This window comes from Chrysochloris asiatica, unplaced genomic scaffold, assembly GCF_000296735.1.
Source record: "Chrysochloris asiatica unplaced genomic scaffold, ChrAsi1.0 scaffold00125, whole genome shotgun sequence".
NCBI lineage: Eukaryota > Metazoa > Chordata > Mammalia > Afrosoricida > Chrysochloridae > Chrysochloris > Chrysochloris asiatica.
The window spans coordinates 1,332,860-1,353,931 of record NW_006408643.1 but is presented as its reverse complement, the minus strand read 5'-3'; the positions used below and the strand labels follow the sequence as shown (position 1 = coordinate 1,353,931).

General features: G+C 56.0%; 3 protein-coding genes across 5 annotated transcripts in view; 2 read left to right on the top strand and 1 right to left on the bottom strand.

Annotated features, from left to right (window-relative positions):
- Positions 1-3,703, top strand: part of ZNF414 (zinc finger protein 414) — a 31,781-nt gene extending 28,078 nt beyond the window's left edge. Inside the window, exons 2-9 of the mRNA XM_006869004.1 lie at positions 389-594; positions 1,349-1,619; positions 1,798-1,905; positions 1,995-2,100; positions 2,469-2,812; positions 2,907-2,957; positions 3,350-3,523; positions 3,612-3,703. Coding sequence (XP_006869066.1) covers positions 389-594; positions 1,349-1,619; positions 1,798-1,905; positions 1,995-2,100; positions 2,469-2,812; positions 2,907-2,957; positions 3,350-3,523; positions 3,612-3,703 — 1,352 coding nt within the window. The remainder of the gene's footprint in view (positions 1-388; positions 595-1,348; positions 1,620-1,797; positions 1,906-1,994; positions 2,101-2,468; positions 2,813-2,906; positions 2,958-3,349; positions 3,524-3,611) is intronic.
- Positions 3,704-7,943: 4,240 nt separating this feature from the next.
- PRAM1 (PML-RARA regulated adaptor molecule 1) lies at positions 7,944-15,761 on the top strand. The gene is made up of 9 exons (XM_006869003.1): positions 7,944-7,961; positions 10,679-12,029; positions 12,099-12,165; positions 12,239-12,312; positions 14,993-15,053; positions 15,157-15,277; positions 15,369-15,531; positions 15,605-15,638; positions 15,722-15,761. Exons 1-9 carry the CDS (start codon positions 7,944-7,946, stop codon positions 15,759-15,761), a joined length of 1,929 nt encoding a protein of 642 aa, XP_006869065.1.
- Positions 15,762-16,484: 723 nt separating this feature from the next.
- Positions 16,485-21,072, bottom strand: part of HNRNPM (heterogeneous nuclear ribonucleoprotein M) — a 35,573-nt gene continuing 30,985 nt past the window's right edge. For all 3 annotated transcript variants that reach the window (XM_006868876.1, XM_006868875.1, XM_006868877.1), the window contains 4 exons: positions 20,976-21,029; positions 18,565-19,367; positions 18,113-18,164; positions 16,485-16,908 (listed from right to left, as the gene is read on the bottom strand). In XM_006868876.1, coding sequence (XP_006868938.1) covers positions 16,745-16,908; positions 18,113-18,164; positions 18,565-19,367; positions 20,976-21,029 — 1,073 coding nt within the window. In that variant the 3' untranslated portion in view covers positions 16,485-16,744. The remainder of the gene's footprint in view (positions 16,909-18,112; positions 18,165-18,564; positions 19,368-20,975; positions 21,030-21,072) is intronic.

The following is a 21,072-nucleotide window of genomic DNA, read 5'->3' as shown; positions in this document are numbered from 1 at the left end:
AACAACAACAACAAAGATTTACAGCTTCGGAAACCCTGTACAGGGTTGCTATGAGTCGGAACCGACTCCACTGCACTGCACATAACAACAACTACTACTGTTGCCATGTCCCACCAAAGAGGTGACCCAGATCAATATGACTGCTGTTACGGGAAGAAAGTCGCTGCTTATCGCCTTTCCAGGGCTGGTGACAAGGAGAGAACCCTGTACAGGGTCGCTATGGGTCGGAACCGACTCTACGACACATAACAACAACATCACAGTCAAAAGTACGTGTTTCTGGCCCCGCCCTTGCGGAGCGCCCAAGATGCCCGGCCCCGCCTCCACTCTCGCGAGAGCTGGTGGAAATAAAATGGCGCTGACGTGAGTGCGCGCTTGTGCATCCGAGGGAATCATCAGCACCTGTGCCAAAACCGCCTCCGCCACGGGAACAAGAAGTCGAACCGGGTCCAGGATGGTGAGCGCGGCACCGGGGACGCGGGCGTAGTGGATCGGCGGGGCGCGGCCCCGTCGTTCGCAAACACACACACACCCCTTCTATCGGCCCCGCCCCCACATCCGGGCACCCGGCCTCCTCTGGCTGCCCATCCGTCGGTCAGTGCTCTGTGCCTACTTCCGGGCCTGGGCTTCGCGTGGATCCCGCCCACATATCTTGGGCCCCGCCCCTGATCTTGATTCTTTGGGGCCCCTAGCACCTCCACATAGGACTCTGCACTGCCTGAGTCGTATCGGCGTAACCCCTTCTTCAGTATTTTTCGGCCACTCCAGAAGGTGTCCTGGTAGCACCGTGGGTTAAGCGTTGGACAGCTAACTTCAAGGTCGGCAGTTCGAACCTACCAGTCGCTGCGGGAGAAAGACTGATCAGGACAGGTTTACAGTCTCAGAAATCCTCCGTAGGGTTGCTCTGGGTTGGAATCAACTTGTTGGCAGTGGGTTTGTTGTGTTTGATTTGGGTTCATCTCTCTAGCTTCCTCCTAACTATGTCTTGTCCAGATACTCACCTTTCTAGTCTCTATCTAGCCCACTACCTAGAGGTCACGCCCCTGCTGCGTTGGGGCCCGCCCACCTGCCCAGGTTAGGGATGGAAGGTACCATTACAAGTAATGCTCAACAGGTACCCTGTCTTATGTATTTGGGGCACGTCTCAGCAACCTGCCAGTCAGGCGAGACCCAAGATGGGAGTCACCCTTATCCACTGACCCTTCTGGGTGGCAGCTGCTTAGGATGGAGGCCAATGGGATGTTGAAGTATTGAGCACAATGGTCTTGGCATGGTGGGAAAGGTCCCCTAGCTGGACAAGACCTACCCTGGACCCTGAGGGGATCCACTCGCCCCCTTTTTCCACCAGGAGGAGGAACCTGTGGGGTTCAGCCCAGACATGCCCACCACCGCGGAGCCCTGCTCCAGCGAGATGGACAGAGAACTGTCCCCAGTTGTGGTCACCGGGGCCACCGCCTCCATGGGGGAGGAGTCAGGTCCTGACCGTGCAGCCACACCCCCAGTGTGGGGACTTGGAGGATCTGGAGGGGATAGCAGCCAACCTGCCCCCGGACCCAGCCCTGGCACAGCCCCTGGGATCAGTGAGGACTTCCGGCTTCCGAGACGACGCCCGCCACCAGGTGACCTGTGGGAGGGGACCACAGACTCTGGTGTCTCCAGCCCAACTAGGGGATGGCAGCCCAGTCTCGTGGTGGGAGCAGAGGGCGGTTCCAGCCTTTTCTGTGCAGATTCCCCGGGTGGGGACTGCATCAGTGGGGAACGGACCAGTGACCCCCCCCCCTTCTGCGCATCCAGCAGGGAAGCAGGTCCCCTGCTCCAGTCCTGGCTGCTTCCTCAGTTTCCCCAGCGTGCGGGACCTGGCACAACACCTTCGGACCCACTGTCCCCCCACACAGTCCCTGGAAGGTAGCGCTGGGGCTGGGGAGGCAGGTGAGGCGGGAGGCAATCGAGCCCCCATGCCTGGACACTCATCCTTTCCTCTGCCCGCCGTCCAGGCCGGCTCTTCCGCTGTTCGGCCCCGAGCTGCACCGAGACCTTCCCCAGCATGCATGAGTTGATGGCGCACAGCAAGCTGCACTACAAGCCCAACCGCTACTTCAAGTGAGACCCCGCCACCAGGCTGCTACAGCTACTACTGGGGGTCCCAGCGTTTCTTGGCAGGGCGGGGTGGGTCTGCAGGCATGCGTGGCAGAGGGCTGTCCCTGCCTTTTCCTGACCTAGAAGACCTAACTGGCACGTCCAGGAAGAGTGGGGCGGGATCATCTGTGGGCGTGCTCTGCCCAGTCCCACCTTGACATCCCTGATGGAAATTCTGAAATTCTCAGAGCTCCTACCCGGAGGGATCTGAAAGGGTGCTGGCTAGAGTAGGGGTCGCTTAGGGCAACCAACTACGGTCCCCTCTCCTGCGGGCAAGACCTCCTGCCCGTCACCCAGCAGCCCAGCCCCGCCCTGTGTGTTCCGGTTGCTAGGTGTGAGAACTGCCTCCTACGTTTCCGCACTCACCGCTCGCTCTTCAAGCATCTGCACGTTTGCGCAGAGCATGCGCAAAGCCCAGCCCCACCGCCACCCCCTGCACTGGACAAGGAGCCGCCGGCACCTGAGCGCCCCCCAGAGGCCGACCCCGTGTCTGGGCCAGGCCTGCAGCTTCCCATGCTGGAGCCCTTCACAAACCCTGCCCCGACCCCCACTGGGCCCTTCCTGCCCTACTTGAACACAGCGCCCTTTGGTATAAGCCCCCCACGCCTGCGCCCCTTCCTGGCCACCACGCCCGGGCCACCCGCTTCCAGCGCTGCCGTCTGGAAAAAGAGTCAAGGTAAGTGGGGGAACGGGAGAGGGACGGCTGAGTCGCTTGAGGGAGCCGAGCCGGCTCACCTGACACCCGGCATTGACCTGCCCTTTCACTGCAGGTACGGGCGGCAGCCCCCGGAGACCCCAGGGCAGCGCTGAAGCACCCTCAGGTGCGTGCAGGTGATCTCCAGGGAGGGGTGGAGGGGCGTTCCTGCGACCAGCTGGGACAGGTGGATGCTGGGGGAGCAGCGGTTTCAGCCCCCTTCTCCTGTAGCCAGCAACACCCCCAAAATACAGGCTTGTGCCCTTAAATTTCCTGACACCTGCGCCTTCATCCGCGCCGGCTGTTTCTCAAAAACCTCGCGCCCTGTTCGCGCCGGGGGTGGGAATGGGCTCCAGCAAGCCACGTTGAGAGTCCCCAGTCCCGAGGAAACGGGCCTGGCAAGCTGATCCTGCACGATGTGACTCTCGGCGCCCAGGCCCCTTCCGGTGCAGCTACTGACGCTGGGTGCGGAGGGGATGCGGGCAGGGATCCCAGGACTGATGGCCCACCCGCCTGCAGGGCACGCGGCCACAAGCCGCATCGTGTGGGAGCACACACGTGGCCGCTACTCGTGCATGCAGTGCGCCTTCTCCACGGCCTCACGGCCCGCCATGACGCTACACCTGGAGGACCACCGGCCCCACGGCCCTACGGCCCCGGTGGCCGGGCCGCCCTGCCCCGACGGTCGGGCGGGTAAGGCCGCTGACTGCGTGTGCGGGGAGGGCACGGGGCCAGAGGCACGGGCTTAGACTCAGGCATCCCCCTCCTCTTCCCGCCCCAGACCCGGTCCCGCTTGTACCCAACGTGTTGCCGTCGCCACCGCCGCCGCCACCGCCGTCGGAGGGGGAGCGTCCGGTGTTCTTGCCGCTCTGAACCCGGCCACACTGGGGGTGGGGTGCAGTGAGTAGTTTTGTAACGGGTACAATAAAGGAACCGCTGTGAGCCGGCACGTGTCTAGGTCCCTTGCCCCTCTGGTTCCAGGGTGCTCACAACCTTGGGAGGGATCCCCTAGAGGGGGAGCTGTGAGCACAAGATCACAGCCCATCCTGTAACCAAGCCGATGCCGCCGGGAGCCACCCCAGCCTGTACCCTCGGTCCAGTCCCACTGCTTACAGAAACCAGACTGGACTGCTATTTCCAATTTTGTTTTCAAAACTCCCAGGAATCAGAGGGCAGGTTTGGGAGGCTGGCCCTGAGAAAATGCCCAGTGGGTCCAACGGGACTCAGAGAGGTAGCCCCCTTAAGGCAGTCCTGACAGGGCTGGGGGTTTCAGGCCTCTTCCTCTTCTCCCTCTGCCTGACCTCCCTCCAATCCTTGCTTCCCCCAGCCAGAGAGGCAGCCCTCTTTTTCTCCTTTGTGGGAGGCCAAGTTGGGGTGCCGGCTGCTTCGCCTTCACCTGAGCCCAGCTGGCAGTGCCATGTTCACAACTGCCCACCTCTTGGGGTTGATTTCACCTCCTGCTTCTTGCTTCCTCCCGCAGCACCCCAGGACCCCTCTTTTCCCCAGTTGAAGGCCACTGGAAACACAGAACTTAATTCTAAAGACAGATCCAACTGTGTCTGTCCCCTGGCCAGGGCCCTTCAGTGGCACCCTAGCCTTGTAGATGAAGATTCTGTCTTCACAGTAGCCAGGGTCCTATCTCAGGCCTTTCCACCCCTCCAGACGCACTCACCTTCTCCCTGCCAATCTCCTAGTTCTGTGTATACCTGTAAGGGTGAACCCCACCACCTCCTTGGCCCCTCCCCTCCTCCTCTGTATCTTGCTCTCTCGAGCTGTCCTCATCACAAGTCATGCTCAACAACCCTCAGTGTCCGGACACCAAAGCCCCACTCACCCCTCCCTGGGCCAGGTCTACAGCCCCTTCAGCAGCCTCACCCCTTCTTGTCCCCATCTTCCTCCCCTGACATTTCAGCCTCATGCCTCAAGGTCCCAAGTTGTCCAGACCAGCTAAGGGCAGGTCATATACCTGCTCTCCACAGTGCAGGGGTGGCGTTAGCATGCAGCTCACAGTCCCGGCTCTGTAGCCCCAGAGAAGAAGGGGAATCTGGGAACCCCTAGCACCCATCTGCCTGCTGGGCTTCAGGGCTGTTATTTGTGGGGTGTGGTGGCCACTCAGCTTTGGGAATGAGTCTCCGGGTGCACTCACTCTTCTGGTACTCCCAGACCCCCCTACCCCCCTAGGTGACTGTTGCTTAGCTGTGACTTAGGAGAAGGCCACCCCCACCCCGCTTTCCTTGTCCCTGGATTGGTGTGAGATTCTCAGCCCCTGGGGTGCTGGGGAGGGTGAGCTGAAGGAGTTTGAGAGATGACTGAGGGTAGGTGATCCCTCCCACTGGAGCCCATTTGGCAGAGCTGAAAGGTAAGACTAGGGGAGCTAAGGTGACAGCCCCTCATCTAGTCAGTGTGACTCAGGCTGGTCGCAAAAGGCCAAGCAGAAAGCGTGTGGGGCACCCTCCCAAATGCGGCTGTAGTCCTGAGTTCTCCCTCACCTCTGCTTTCAACCCCTTTCTTTGGAGACGCCACATGTAACAGTAGAACTGTGCTCCGTAGAGTTTTCTTGACTGCAATCTTGACGGATCAGTAGCTCTCTTCTGTCCTAAACGTGGTTGGAACCACCAACCTTGAGCTTAGCTGCAGCGCTACACCAGGACTCAACATGATTGATAGTTGTTGGCTAAATGATTATCATTTCATTACTGTTTTTCCATCACCTGCACCCAACCCTTCAATGTCCCCTAAAGAAAACCACGCCCACTACCATCTAATCAGTTCTGGCCATCTAAGCAGCCATCTGTAGGGAGTCCTGGTGTGGCCCTGTAGAATAAACACTGGAATGCTAACCAAAAGGTAGGCTGTTCAAACCCACCAGTTGCTCCTGAGAAACTTGAGTCGGAACCTACTCAACGGCACTTAACAGTAAAAACTGTCCACTCCCAAATCTAGGTAACATCACTTCCCAAACAATCCGGTACCACCTTTTTAGAGAGACCCCAAGGACAAGGTCGTCCCCCCCCCATCCCAGAGCCTTTCTCCCATATAGGGGGCTCCCTCAGCTGCTCCCTGGATCACGGTGGAACTGTCTCAGACCTTGGTAGCAAGTCAGGATCTCACTTTGACCAACCACTGTGTTGAGGGGAGATCCAAAAACTACCTCAACACTCACAGTAAACTTTTATGTGCTCTCCTCTGGGAAGCCTTCAACCTGGCTCACTGTCTAGCTAAACAGGGACCCACAGAGGTCTCGCCCAACTCCAGGGCCCCAGGCAAGTCCTGGTGAGGAGTCTGCCCACAGAGAGAATGACTGGGAAGGGCTAGTGGATCTCTGCCCTGCTGGGCACCTATGGGAGCAGGTTAACCAATAGGGTCACAGTGCTGCGGCTGAGGCTGGCCAGCTGCCCACCCTCTAACCAGCATCTGTCCGGTACCAGGTCTATCACCTTTAGGTATCAGTGTGGTGACTGTCACCTTGAGCACTGGGAGGTAGAGGATGCTGGATGGCTATATCCGGACTCCCACCCAAGGACCCAGTGCCTGCCTGTCAGCCCCCATCCAGGCCTGCTGCCACCCCTAAGCTCAGACCACATGTGACTGTGCCCAGCCCTGGGCAACCAAGCACACCAGCTTCAACTCTCCACTCACTCGGCCCTCCAGACATCTCAATTTCCAGGCCAGCCCCTTCCCTGCCCGCAGGGCTCTGCGTTTTCACTCCAGCAAAGCCCGGCTCCCTAAAGCAGACTCCCGTACTCCACTTCTACAGCTCCAAGCCAAGTGGCTTGTGTCTGTCTGTCTGGCCTTTTGGACCCAACCGCAGGTCCAAACTCACAAAGGCCAGTTGAGGGGGGCATGCGCCCCCTAGCGGCTATGCCAGGATCTCACGCTCACTGCCATACCCCTCCACCGCCAGCTGTGCGCACTGCCCACTGGTGTCATCAGCTTTCTCTGACCTTAATTGAACATTTACTGGACGTTCTGGGTCAATAATTGTTTGTTCTCATTCTCGTAGTGTCCCTTCAACTACCAAATGCTCCTTGCGGTATTCTTGTGGCCAGCCTCCACTCATTGAAGCTGGAGACCCAGAGGACCTTCTGGGGTCTGTCAGATGGGTCCCCACACCTGAAAAAAATGGTTTGGGGGTCCCAGTATCCTAAAGAGGTGGTCTTAAAGCAGACACAATAACTAAGAGTGCTGTGGATGAATGCAAGCCTGCCTTCCCTATCTCCACTGAGCCTGTCTTCAGAACACTCCAAAAACTTGCCCATGGTCCTGGCATCACCTGGGGACTGGGGTAAGCACAGGACTGCAAGGTCGGATCAAACCAATAGGTCAGTGACTCAAACTCAACAGTCACTCCTGAGAACAACCCTATACTGGGTGGGTCTGTATGAGTCAGAACAGACTTGGCACTTAACAACAATGTATTTTACACATTAGAATCATCCCTTCAGGTTCTCAAAACGTCCTCGGACCCAGGCCACAGGGAGCTGGGTGGTACAAGCAGTGAAATGTCTGACTGGCAGCTCAAACCCACCCCAAAGTGCTTCAGAAGAAAGGCCTGGCTATCTACTTGTAAAAGTCACAGTCTTGGAAACCCTATAGAGCTCATTTCTACTCTGCACGCATAGAGTCGCCATGAGTTATGGTTGATTTGACCAACAACTAACCTAAAGGTTGATGGTTCAAAGCCACCCACACAGTGCCATGGAAGAAAGACCTGGAAATCTACTTTAATAAAGCTTGCAGCCAAGCAAAGCCTGTGGAACTGCTCAGCTCCCATGAGCTGGGATGAAATGGAGAACAATTAGCAAGAAGAAGGCAGGCCACATCCAAACCAAGGAAGACAGAATTCACGAGGCAAAAGGACCTCCCACGAGAGGTCAGCGCCCACCCTTATCAGACTGCCTCTATCCCCTCTAGTTCCTTCTTTCCACATCTCCAACCTTGGTGGGGGTTGCCCTCAGACCCCTACCCTTCCCATGGTGCAGGGCATCTGACCCCATCTACTGCCACCACCAAATCTGCCACCCAGCCCAGGGCAGCGCCAGCCCTCTGGCCTCTTGAAATCTAATAAGGAAGTCGCTGTGTGCTGGGAAGAGGCCGGCAGGGAAGTGTTGACATGAGGAAGGAGAGTGAGGTAAGGAGAGAAATCATGGGACCTCAGCCAGCACCCCCACCCCGCCAGCCTGCCAGTACCTCCCCAGGAACCACGAAACTCCAACTGTGTCTTCCACCTCTCCCACTTGGGATGCCACTTCCCCCAGAGTCTAACACATAGGACATGGCAGGGCCCAGCCGCGGAGGACAGCCAAGTCACAAAGCTAGGGCTGCTACTGGACACATGCTGCTGTCCAGACTTGAAGCTTCAGGACAGGAACTCAAGGGGACAGAAATGCCCGCAGACTAGGGCGGTTCCCACCTCCTTTCCTTCCTCCTCTGTCCTCCCCCCATCCCTGCCCCTCCTCCATGACCAGCAGCCCCCACTCCCAAGCAAAAGCCACTGTCATTTCCTGAAGGCCGCAGTCCACCCCGAGGCTCTCCACTCCTGAAACCGGCTCTCTGCTGCCTACCGCTCCCACAGGTGTGGGGCTGCCATGGTGAGTGTCAGACCCCTGGAAGGGCCCCCAGGTAGGAAGCTGGGCTGTGACTGCAAGGAGGACCAACCGCTCCCTCGCCCCAGTCAGCATAATCAGCAACCAGGTCATCGGAGGCTGGGTGAGAGGAGCTTCCTGTAGGGTGACAAAGTAGGTCACACATCCCTGTCTCCCTGTCACTGTGGACCCTGACTTACGGGGCTCTGTGGTCACTTGGGAGCCCTGACCCCAGCCCACCCAGCAAGGGACTTGACTTTTCCCAGGAACAGAGAGAATGATGCAGCGTAAAGTCAAGACCAAGCCAGACCCCCTTCCCCCTCAATCCTACACTCTCCCCCAACCTTCCTGACCCCCAGGAAGTCAGGCTCATGGGACACCTGGCACAAAGGCACCTCGGGAGGAATTTAGAGGTCAGAGAGCGCATGCCCTACCTGTCGCCAGCACCCTCTTGGCTATGTTGGGTTGTGGGGGGCCAGGGAAGGGTGCCCGAGGCACACTGTCATGTCTGAAAGCCGTGTGCCCACGCTTGCCCCAAGCTTGTGTGTCCCTTTGCACATGTCTCTCTGACCATCAGACAGTACATCACAAGAAGATGCCTTGGTGCCTCTACTTAATAGCTGTGACAAGCACTGGGGAAAAGCCTGGTGGCATTTCCATTCTATCAGGGGTGGAGGATGTGGGTAGAGACAAAAAACAAACAACTGTGGGGACATATAGAAAAAACTGATATGCTTGTGTATATAAAATAAATAACAGTGTGATGGGTGATGATTACACTAAGGGGAACAATTCAATAGGGTCGTGCTGAAGAGCCAAAAATCTGGTGCATGGAGTCAGTTCTGACTCACGGATAATCCCCATGGGTGTCAGAGTAGAACTATGCCCTATAGCACATTCAATGACTGATTTTCCAGTAGACAGCCAGACCTTTCTTCCCAGGGACTTCTGGGTGGACTCGAACTACCAACCTTTGGTTTGGCCACCAAGTACATGAACTGTTTAGACCATCCAGGAAGTCAAAGAGTTGCCATTGAGTTAGGTTCAGCTCACAGTGACCCCATGTGTCTCAGAGCACAGCTGTGCTCTAGTTTCCAATGGCTGATCTCTCTGACCTAGATCCCCAGGCCTTTCTGATGAGGTGCCTCTGGGTGAATTTGAACCACCGATCTTTCCGTTGGTAACTGATCATCTAACCATTTGAGTCACCTGGGGAACTTGGTACTAGGATAGATGGGGGTAGGGATGGGGGGTAATGCCATGGCAACCTACAGGGCAAAACAGGATTGCTCCTGTCCAAAGGGTTTTGGAGACCATAAATCTTTATCAGAGTGGTTGGTGGATTTACACCCCCAACCTTTAGGTTAGCAGTCCAATGCTTACCCTACAATAACACCAGGCCTCCTTAGCATTGGGGCCCAAGTCCAAAAGCTCACTGCTGTCAAGTCAATTCCCACTCAGAGTGACCCTATGTAGGTCTTCTGCAATTGCAAATCTTTACAAGAGCCGAAAGCCTACCTTTCCCCCACAAAGAATTGGTGGCTTTGCAGTTCGCAACCCAATGAGTAACCCACTAGGCCACCAGAGCTCCTTAGTACTGAGGAGGGAAACCAATGGACAAGCAGAGTGCTGGGAGGTCTGCTAAGGGAATACTGTTGGAGGGTGAGGAGAGAACCAGGTGGTGGGGAGGGATGTGAAGGGTCTCGGGCTTCTCAGGCACTTGAGAGGGAAAGGGGCAGATCTAATGTCTCTGGCATTCGCTGAGGACTTGAGGAAGCCCAGCAGGATTACGGCAATGGTTGAAGGACCTAAGGGGCTCCTTGTGGCTCCTGCAGGATTGGGGACAGACCCAATGGTGTAGGAAGGGCAAGTGGTAGTGGAGGAGTGAGGGGGTGAGTAATTAGATTCCCGATGCCTTTGGAAGTTGAAGCAGAAGGGAAACAAGATGTAGGAAGAAGACATCCTCTCTGAGGGAGACCAGGTCCTGTCGATGAGACAGAGAAAGGAATACAGTTACAGGAACCTGTGGCTCAGGGAAGTTCAGCAGCTGCTAGCTGAAGGGTTCAAACCCACCCAAGGGCTGGCAATCTGGTCCCAAAAGATCACCCTTGAAAACCCCATGAAGCACACATGGGATTGTCAGAGCAAAAGTTTGGGGCTGGGGGTGGGGTGGGGTCGGGGGCTTGAAAGAGGCAAGGTCCAAGCTTGAGGTGTCTATGACTGTGGTTTAGAGTCTCCACCTGACAGGCCCTATATCCCGTAGGAAGGCCATCAGGACTTTCGGAGCCTCCAAGCAAAGTTCCAGGCCTCTCAGCCTGAGCCCAGTGAACACCCCAGAAAACCCCCGAAACCTGAGTTCAACAAACTGCCAAAGAAGTTTCCACAGCCTGAGTCAGACGAGCACTCCAGGAAGTTTTTGCAGTCTGAGCTCAGCGCAGCCCCCAAAAAGCTCCCGCAGCCCGAGTTCAGTGCAGCCCCCAAGAAGCCCGCACAACCTGAAATCAGTGAGCAACCCAGGAAGCCCCCACAGCCTGCATTCAATGAATACCCCAGGAAACCCCCGCAGCCTGAGTTCAGTGCAGCGCACAAGAAGTTCCAACCGCTTGAGGCCTGTCCATTGCCCAAAAAGCTCCCACAGCCTGAATTCATCAAGGCTCCTCAGAAGCCCCCAAAGCTCGAGCCCAGCAATCCCACCAGGTCACCCTCAGAGCCCAAGTCTGGTGGGTTCCCCAAGAAGCTCTGGCCACCCGAGCCCAGTGAGGCCACCCTGAAGCCCTCTCAGGCCGAGTTAGGGGCTTTTCCCAAGAAGCCCCCGCAGGCCGAGCTCGAAGCCTTTCCCAAGAAGCTGTCCCAGCCAGAGTCAGGCACACAGCTCTGGAAGACCCCGCAGCCTCAGGTCGGTGGGCTCTCTAAGAAACCCCCGCAGCCTGAGTTCAGTGAGGGCCCAGAGACACCATCCTTGAGACCGGAGCCCAGTGAGCCCCACTGTCACCCCCACCCCCCCAAGTCTGAGCTGGATGCATTTCCCAAAAGGGGTCTGCCACCTCAGCTGGCAGAGCGCCCCAGGAAGCCGGTGCAGGCAGAGTTTGGTGACCTCACCAGGACAGCCTCGGAGCCGGAGTTCGCTGTGTTTCCCAAGAGGCCGAGGCCACCTGAGCCCAAGAAGGCCCCTCAGGTCGAGCTGGGTTCCCTGCCGAAGACCACTTCAGAGTCTGAATTCAGCTCCCTGCCCAGGAAGTTCCCACTGTCCGAGGGCCACAGGCTGCCCCGCAAGTTCTCACAGCCAGCCGAGTTCTTCAATGACCTACCTTGGAAGCCCCCACTGCCCAACTCAGTCTCAGAGAGCTCGCTGCCCACGGCCACAGGGGGCCCCAGCGCCAGGTTCCCACTCAGTCCGGGCTTCAGAACCCGCCCCACAGGACAGCGGCGGCCAGGGGCCCTCGTTCACAGTGGAGGCAGGAGGCTGGGCCTGGGACCTGGCCACCCACCCCGGCGCAGGTCTCTGCCTCCTGCCAGCAGCCTGGGACCTCCTCCTCCAAAGCCCCCACTGCCCCCAGGCCCCCCGGACATCCAGAGCTTTCGGAAACCCTCAACTACAGGTGGGTTGAGCTGTTGTGGGCAGGAGGCGGCTAGGGCTGTGGGCAGGCAGGTGGGCGACCTCTTCCCCTCTCCTCTCCCTATAGCCCTGCATCGGAGCCACTCCTCTGCTAGCATCCACTTCTGGATCCACCAGCGTGAAGCCAGCCCGAAGTGAGTGTAGACACTCGGGGTTGAGGGTGGAGATGGATGGTGGACTTGGCCCTCAGCTCGTATGTCCTCCCAGGGACCCGGACCAAATCTATGAACTTTATGACGACGTGGAGACAGAGGAAGCAAGCCCAAGCCCCAGGAGCAGAGGTGCGTGTGGCCAGGGCTCCTCCCTGTGGACTGGGGAGAGAGCAGCAGCAGGTCTCTCAGCCTCCCCAAGTTGGGAAACAAAGATGCAGGTTCTACTTTAGACCTGCTGTGTGTCTGGGGCCTGAGCGATGACCAGGCTGGACCTGGACCTGGGACTTAGAGGCTGTGGTGGGAGGAGGGCTGCAGTCCTGCCCCGTATGCACTCCCAGTCCCCTCCTTCCTGGATGCAGTCAGCTTTAGTCTCTCCTTCCAAGTCTCTCTCGTTCCCAGCTAGCACATTCCCAAGGCAATTTGGGAAGGAGTCTTGTTAGTGGAAAGGTTGAATGTTCGGCTGTTAACTGAAGAGTCAGCAGTTCAAACCCACCCAGTCATTCCTCAGGAGAAAGATCAGCTTCTGTAAAAGTTCAAAGCCTAGGAAACCTAATGGGGCAGTTGGGATCCGCTCAATGGCAATGTGGGTTTTGTCTTTTTGTTTTGTTGTGAATTATGTGATAGTTTACATGGGAGAACATTAGATTTACATTCATCCTATCATATATAATTTCATTGCCATGTTACAATCCCCTCCATGCATCATCAACCAACCAAAGGGTATACACTGCAAGCCTGCCCCCTGGTCATCAGCACACAGCCCCTCTCCCTCTCTGTGTCTAAAGTCTCCAGCTGCTCCATCACTCCACATCATCATCTCTGCTTCCATCTCAGGCATCACTGCTTCTCTGGGTAGGGTCCCGCTCTCTGCTCTTCTCCCTTGATGGTCCTAGGGACCTCCGCTCCCTAGACTGAAATGTTAATCACTCCCTTCCTTGCTATAAAACGTCTACCTTTACATTTCCAACCCTCACAATCAGTCCTGACAACAATTATTCACTGTTGTATCACAAGAGACCCGTCTGCATTTCATTTCATCAGCCCCGCCTAGTCAGATTGGATACTACTCACTGAAGATTCTACCTTCCTCCATGCCCCCTGGCTCTAAGTTCCCTCTTGAAAACTTGTAAGCCAGTCACTTCTTGCCTTTGTACACCCTCCCTCCCCCCATTTTGGGTAGCCAATGTCCAAGTTGCCCATCCCTGTCCTTTCCATGTGTGGAGGGGGTGGGAATGATCCTTGCTGTAAAGATTTGTTCCTTCTTTTGAGTTACTGCATCCATAGGTGTAGGTCAAGTTCATCAAATTGTATCAGATTACTTTTTTTTTTCTCCCTCTTCTGTCTTCTAGTTGAGCTCTGATCATCCAATCATTGAAGCCAGGTCAAGTGGGTATTATCTGCAAGTGTGGGTGTTCTCGTGTGGCTATGTGTTTTAATGGGTTGTTAATTGGCAGGAAATTGATCCCAACTCATTGTGGTCCCATAGGGTTTCCTAGTGTGTAGTCTTTGCAGGAGCAGGCTACCAGGTCTTTCTCCTGTGGAGCAGCTGCATGGGTTTGAACCGCCAATCTTTCAGTTCGCAACCAAAGACATTAACCATTATATTACTATGGTGCCTTCTCAAGTCAGTATCAGTCCCATTTTACAAATATGTAAGCTTGAGGGTCTGCAGAATGATGGCTGGTCGGCAGGACCACCTGTGCTCTCAGGCCCCCTCCCCTCTTCATGCCTTTCCTCTGGGTCTCCCTACAGTCCTTGGAGCGCTACTGCTCTCTCCCCACCAGCCTATGGTTTTGGCCCAGAGCAGGTGCCCACCCCACATTGGTTACCCCTCCTTGGCCCCTTCTGCTGCTCCCAAGCTCCCCCAGGAGCTACTTACGACACCCTGTTAACACACAGCTTCCTGGCAGGGTTTCTCCTGCTTCCGCGGCCCTGGAGGCTGTGGCTTGGGCCTAGGGGCCCGCTCTTGGGGATGTGGACTTCACCTCTCCTCTGTTGGTTTGTCTGCCCATGGGAGGTGTGCATGGGAGGGGAGTGACAAAACCAGTGTAGAACAGGACCTTCCAGAACAAGACAATCCGAGTCTGCAGTCCAACCAGTAAACCATGTTATTTGTCTCTGGGCTGGCCCCAGGGGCCCGGAAGAATCCAGTCTGTGACGTGGCTTTTCCTGACCTTGCCATTAGATGTCTGGGCAGCAGAGTGCGGGTAGAGAGGCTGGAGGGTTTCTTAGCATTCTTCAGGGTGTCCAGTCCAACCTGTGGTCACAGTACTGGGGTGGACACATCCCACACTGTCGTTTGGTGGCCCCGAGTGAGGTTCATGGGGAGCAGTTGGGTGGAAGAGGTTAATTGTGTCTAAGCCTTGGTACCGATCGCCAGCCATACTGACAGCAGTGCTTAATCGTTCTGGGGATGAGACCACGGAGAGCTGGGTGCCCAGTGGACCAGCCAGCAGCCTCTAGGGAGTGCTTTCCCCAGGTCTCATTACAATTCCCAGAATGCAACCTGTTTTAGGGGCAGACAAAAGCCTGCAGCGAATTCCTGTCCCAACCACTTGGCTGCTGTGCACCCTTGGGCAGGTTGCTTTGTCTGTCTGAGCTTTGCCTCCCAGAGATGGAAAAGGGAGTTCACCATCTGCTGCTGTTAAGAGAAAGCACTGGACCATAGCAGGAGATAAGAAAACACGAATCAGTTCATCAGAACTGATGACCCCCAAGAGAGGCTTTGAAGAAGCATGGGGGCTGGCAGGCAGTGTATGGCTCCAGGTTCTGGGGAACCCCCACTCTGACTGGGTCTCTCTCTCCCTAGATGCAGTACCAGCTCCACAGCAGGTCACCACGAGACCCTCACAGGCCCCATCAGAGCTCAGGTAGTCCAGTCCCAGGAGTGCCATAGGGCAGGGCAGGGGGATCGTGGGATTGAGAGGAACCTGTCTTGCTCAAAGCATCCCATTCCTTGGGAGGGTCTATCAGGAAGGAGAAGGGCCCCAAGCCACAGCAGGCGTCGCCTGTGGTGCCGCCCACGGACCTGAAAACCCTGAAGCAGATGAAAAAGGCCGAGAAAGCAGAGCGGGAGTTCCGGAAGAAGTTCAAGGTTTGGAGCCTAAGCCCAGCTACCTCCTGGGAAGCCCATCCCCAGGGTGGCACCAGTGCTGGCAGAGCCCTAACACCTGCCCCTGTCCCAGTTTGAGGGGGAGATTGTGATTCACACGAAGATGATGATTGACCCCAACGCCAAGACACGCCGTGGGGGTGGCAAACATCTGGGGATCCGGCGTGGGGAAATCCTGGAAGTGATTGAGTTCACCAGCCCAGATGAGATGCTGTGCCGGGACACCAAGGGCAAGTGTGAGTGAGCCAGCCGCTGGGGGCGGGCACAGAGGGCGTGGGCACCCCTCACCTCCGCCTGCTCTCTTCACAGATGGCTACGTGCCCAGGACAGCTCTGCTCCCCCTGTGAGTGCTGGCCCGGTGGGGTGGTGGGGTGGTGGTGCCACAGCAGGGAAGGCCCTGGCTGACCCCATTGTACTCTCTGCCAGGGAAACGGAGGTGTATGATGACGTCGGCTTCGGCTTCTAGGGTACGTAGGTGCTCAGGGCGGGTGGGATGGATGACAGTGCTGGGGGAGGGTTCACTGGAGGCCACTCTTCCTCTGCAGACCCTTTGGAAAGCCAGCCAACAAGGCCACCAACCAGCCACCCTGGCAGCATTGACTCCAGCTCAACGGCAGACGCTGCCCACATACAGACCACATAAAGTCCTCTGAAACCGAGTCCAGTTTTGTGTCTTTCCTTTCCCTGCCTGTGGGGAGCACGGTGGTCAGACTGCCTGGGGTTCTATGCGGTCACATTGGCTACTCTCCGGACCCCATTCCTTTGGGAGGAAGAGAAGCAGCAGCTGTCCCCCAGACTTTGAGATCTCTTTGCCCAGACCCAGGAGCGGAGTGAGAGGAAGAAGACGGCTTACTATGAACTGCCACCCACCCAGGAGCAGCAGGCCCAGACATGTGCACTTGGATGGCTCCGATTCTGCCAGCGCCTGACCAAACAGAACACACACCAGGCCCTCATCCTACTCCAGGTCTCAACAAATGAAAAGTCTGGCTGGAAGTAAGATCCCAACGTGAGGGGACAAGGAGACTCCAAACCCCCGAGGACCTTACCCTCACACTGAAGACTGAAACCACAGCTACTCATTCATGGAGTCGTGGGGACAAGCTTACAAAACTCCAAGGGCAGAGAGGAGACAGGGCTCAAGCTCCCAGCCTCAGATGGCGGCCCCACCACACACACACAGACGAGCTTCAGGAACTGGTATTTATTATCAAAGTCATATTCGGTGTCAACAAGATGCCACAACTACAAAAAAAATTGCACACATTGCAATCTCAAATGCAAACAGTCAAATGGAACCCCAGTCATTAAAAAAGTAATTCCAATCACCCCCAGAAAGCAACTGAAGTTTTTAAACATCTTTATACATCCAGCCAACAAAGTAAAATGGTTAACAAGAAAAAATACAAATTCAGAGGTCTGGTCTTGATGTTTAAAAAAGGCAACTGCTTAAGCATTTCTATCAATTCGAACATCAATCTCTCGGCCACTCAGCTTCATCCCATTCATCATCCGGCAAGCCCGCTCGGCCACCTCGGGTGACTCAAACTTGACCACACCGCAGCCCTTGGACTTCCCGTTCTCCATCTTGATGTCGGCGTACAGTACATGGCCTGGACACAGAATAAGAAAGCACAGCCTGTGAGTTCCATGACTTGGGATGACAGGGTCAGCAGGAAGGCAGCCCTTGAGCCCAGAGTGTGACTGCTCAGGCCTGCTGCCCTGTCACCCTTCTGCCCAGAGAACCACTGGATGGGACCCCACGAGGGGCCTTTCTGATGGCTGCAGGACCACTTAACCTAAACGTTAATAGTAAGGGGCCCATGAAGGCAGACACCCCCCACACGCCAATCCAATCTAGAAAACCATGCACTGCAGGCAACCTGGCTACAGGCAGAAAGCAGTGTGGACAAACCCCTGCCACCTCTAGAACCATGAACCAGTCTGCCTGGGAGAGAGCTCCGAAGTTACCCAGAAGATCCCTGCTGAGGCCAGCATGCCCACCAGCAGTGTGTGTGTGTGGAGCAGCACTCAGTTAGGGTGCCAGGACAGGAAAGTTTGGACTTGCCCTTCAAGACAGAGGGCTCTCCCAGGTGCTTGGGTAAATGGCAGGGTTCAATGTGACTTCAGGCATATCTGGCCATAATGGGGGATAAGCTCAACTGTTTACCCCAAGAGAAGAACTAGGGAGTCACAGTCATAGTGGTGAAACCTGAGCCACCACAGAAATGGGATATGAGAAGACGAGTTAGTCCAGGTCCAGCCAGCACCCCCAGTAGCCCTGGCTTAGGGCGAGGTGGATATGGGTAGAACCCAGTGACCCTTACAACAAGGGGAGAGAGTGGACCAGGAGCGAAACCAGAATCACTAGATCAAATGTTCACATAGGTTGCCACAGGCACTGAGCTAACGGGCCTCCCCTTTGACACAGGTCAAGTGTGTAAGCGCTCTTGGGGGCACTGACCCACTGGCCCTGTCTTGGGTGTTCAGTCAGCTTTGCTACTTAGAGCTCATGCAACCATTGCAACACCACCCTGCCTGACGCCTCTGGACAGTAGTGTCGCCCCACCTCATTTCGGAGCCCACAGCCTTGAACCACGGACCACGAAAGGTAATGACACACACAGGTCAGTGTCTCCTCAACACAAAACAGGAAATGTAATACAAATGGCAGTGCCCATTCACCCTCTGGATGATGGGAAGTGGCCATGCTGGGTAGAGCAGGGGAGCCAATGCTGGACTTGGTTAAGGTATTACCACCACCTTAGGTGGACAAAGATACAAACAGAAAGCATCTAGAGAGCCCTCAGCACTTACCACACTCGTTGAATTTGTCTTTTAGCATTTTCCATGTAAAATCAAATGGGAGCTGGAGAGAAAAAAAGACTAATGTGAGATTGCACCAAAGCCCACAGGTAGAAGTTACAGTGCCCTCTGGGGACGACTTCCAGAATCCGGATTACAGACTATCTGCATGACAAGCAGCAGAGCACACAGCAGGCCTATGTGGCTAGCTGGCTTAGACTGCAGCAAGCAGGCAATGAAGGGAGTCTCAAGGAGCCACCCTCAGAGCCTCTAACAGTGGCCAACTTAGTCCCAAAATTCAGTGAACAGCCATTTTGTAGAAACTCTTTCAAATCCAGGCTCGAGAAACTATGAGTGTCGGCTCATCCTAGCATGTCAGGGAGGTCTGCACTGCAACTGCTCTTGGGGTACCCCTCTCCCCACTGTGCTACGCACACCAACCATCCCACAGGAGACCCACTTACGTTTCTCACAAAGATCTGGCAGGCCTTCCGGGCCACTCCAGGGGCATGGCCTCCGGCTCCACCAAAGGAACCAGCAAAGCTTCCTCCAAAGTTGCCACGCTCCATCTCGATGGCGCGGTCAAAGCTGGCGCCACCACCGCCACCCATGGCCAGGCCCATGCGCTCGATGCCAGCGCCCAGGGCAGGGCCCATGGCGGGGCCCATGCGCTCCAGGCTGTTGGCGCCCATGCGCTCCAGGCCCATGCGCTCCAGACTGTTGGCGCCCATGCGCTCCAGGCCTATGCGCTCCAGGTTGTTGGCGCCCATGCGCTCTAGGCCAGTGGCCATGCGATCCATCACAGGGCCCATGCGCTCCAGGCCAGCCCCTATGCCTGCGGGCACCATGCGCTCCATGCTCAGACCCATGCGCTCGATGGCAGGGCCCATCCGCTCCACACCAGAGCCCATGCGCTCAATGGTCTGGCCTACACGGTCGATGGGCGCGGCCATGCGCTCCAGGCCGAAGCCCATGCCGGCACCCATGCGATCCACACCAGAACCAATGCGCTCCATGGTCTGACCCATGCGCTCGATGCTGGAGGCCATGTGGTCAAGGCCCAGTGGGCCCATGCGCTCAATGCCGGAGCCCATGCGCTCCACGGAGCCCATGCGGTCCATGACCAGGCCCATGCGCTCAATCTCGGAGCCCACACGATCCATGCCGTGGCCCAGGCCTGCGCCCATGCGCTCCATGCCGGCACCCCCGATGCGGTCAATGCCAGGGCCCATCCTCTCGATCCCAGGGACGCTGCCTCCACCTCCACCTGCAACAAGGGCCACAAATTACAGGTAAGGTGTCGGGGGGTCACCATGCAAGGATCTAGTCCCACAGCCCTTTAAGGCTGGCACAAGGGCTATCATGGGGGGGGGGAGGGCGTCCTGACAGAACTCTTCCTACTGCTGAACCACAGCTACAATCTTCCATGACAAAATGAAGCCACCAGGAAACCCCATCCCCCCCATTGGGGAACCCAGGCTGACAGGGCCTCCTAGGTCCTAGGTCCAAGACTGGCACCTGTGACAAGCCTGACGTGCGAGCCCCAGAAGTGGACTCCTGAAAGCTCTGCCCTTTCGCACCGCCACCGTCCACAACTGCTCTCAAGAGGTGGGACAGAGGGGGTGGTTCAGACGTTCCCAGTTAGTCCCTCCAATGCCCTACTGGTGGCCAGTTGGGCTGCATGTCCTCAGCACTTCCAGGGCACAGAGAAGCTACTGGACAGCCACATCCAAAGATGGTGACAGTTAACCTAGCAGTGCAGGTCCTAGTCACAGATAAACAGAGTCAGCTACTTCTAGGGACTTCCAGCTAGGGAGAGCAGCCCAATGGTACAGACACTGCTAAAGGTTCTGGGAGAGCCTGGCCTTGCTCCCACAGCTCAGGAGGGCAGGCAGGAGGCCCTCTTCTCCAAGGCCAGGGCACTGCTGCCACTGGAACTAGGGAATTCGAGCCCACAGCGTGCCAGGGCCAAACTGGTGATTCAAGGAGATGGCAGCGTTTCTGCCTGACTCGTGCCGACTAAGGTGGGTCACTCTACTTCTCTGTGCCCATGTCTTCATACCAAGTGGCTAAAAAGAAACCAAACTCTATAGGTGACAACACAGCAGAAATTCTCAGCGACCACCTATTATCTCTCACATTAAAGAAAAAAAGAGACCAAAAGAGGGCCAGAGCACGCCCCAGGGCAGAAGCAACATGACTATGTCCAGGTGCCAATGACAGCGAGAACTAGGATGCAATGGCAAGCCCTTGGAGTTCCAAGACCAGCCCAGCTGAGCTCAGAGCCACAGGGAAAACCGGGCGGAAAAATACACTCAATTCAAGAAAGTATTCACATCTTAGCAGCCTATTCAGTCAGTTATTAGAGGGAAAAAACATAGCCAGATGCTTACAGCATTCATCACTGGGCAGCGGTATTTCTGGTCTCTTATTTTCATCACAATTTTCTAAATTATGTGCATTTAAAATACATGCATATTTTAGTATGTACTTGTTAATGTACTTTTGCTTTTACGTTACTGGTAAGTGCCGCTGAGTCAGTTCTGATCCACAGCAATCCTGTATAGGGTTTCTGAGGAGCAGCTAGAGTTTAAACTGCCAACCTTGTGGTTCACTGTCCAATGCTGATCCTCCAGCACCACATGGGGAGTCCTTTTATAAGGCCCCTCACACATCTATAAGTACCCTATGAGATTGCCCCATTTTATAGATGAGGACTATGAAAAGCAGTGTGTCGCACAGCTAGGAAGGTTTCCTAAGTGGTGGTCTGCCTCAGCACTCGCATGTCTCACTACTGCACCTATACCTGCTGAGAAGACAACAGCCTGGGCTGCATGAGAGAGCAAACAGAAACATCACACAAAGTGTTTCCTACCTCCTCCCTGCTTTGCCATGATCGCTCCTCTCTTCAATGCATTACTTAGGATCTCTATGGAAAGCAGGAAGGAAAAAGCATTAGCTTATTTTTTTTT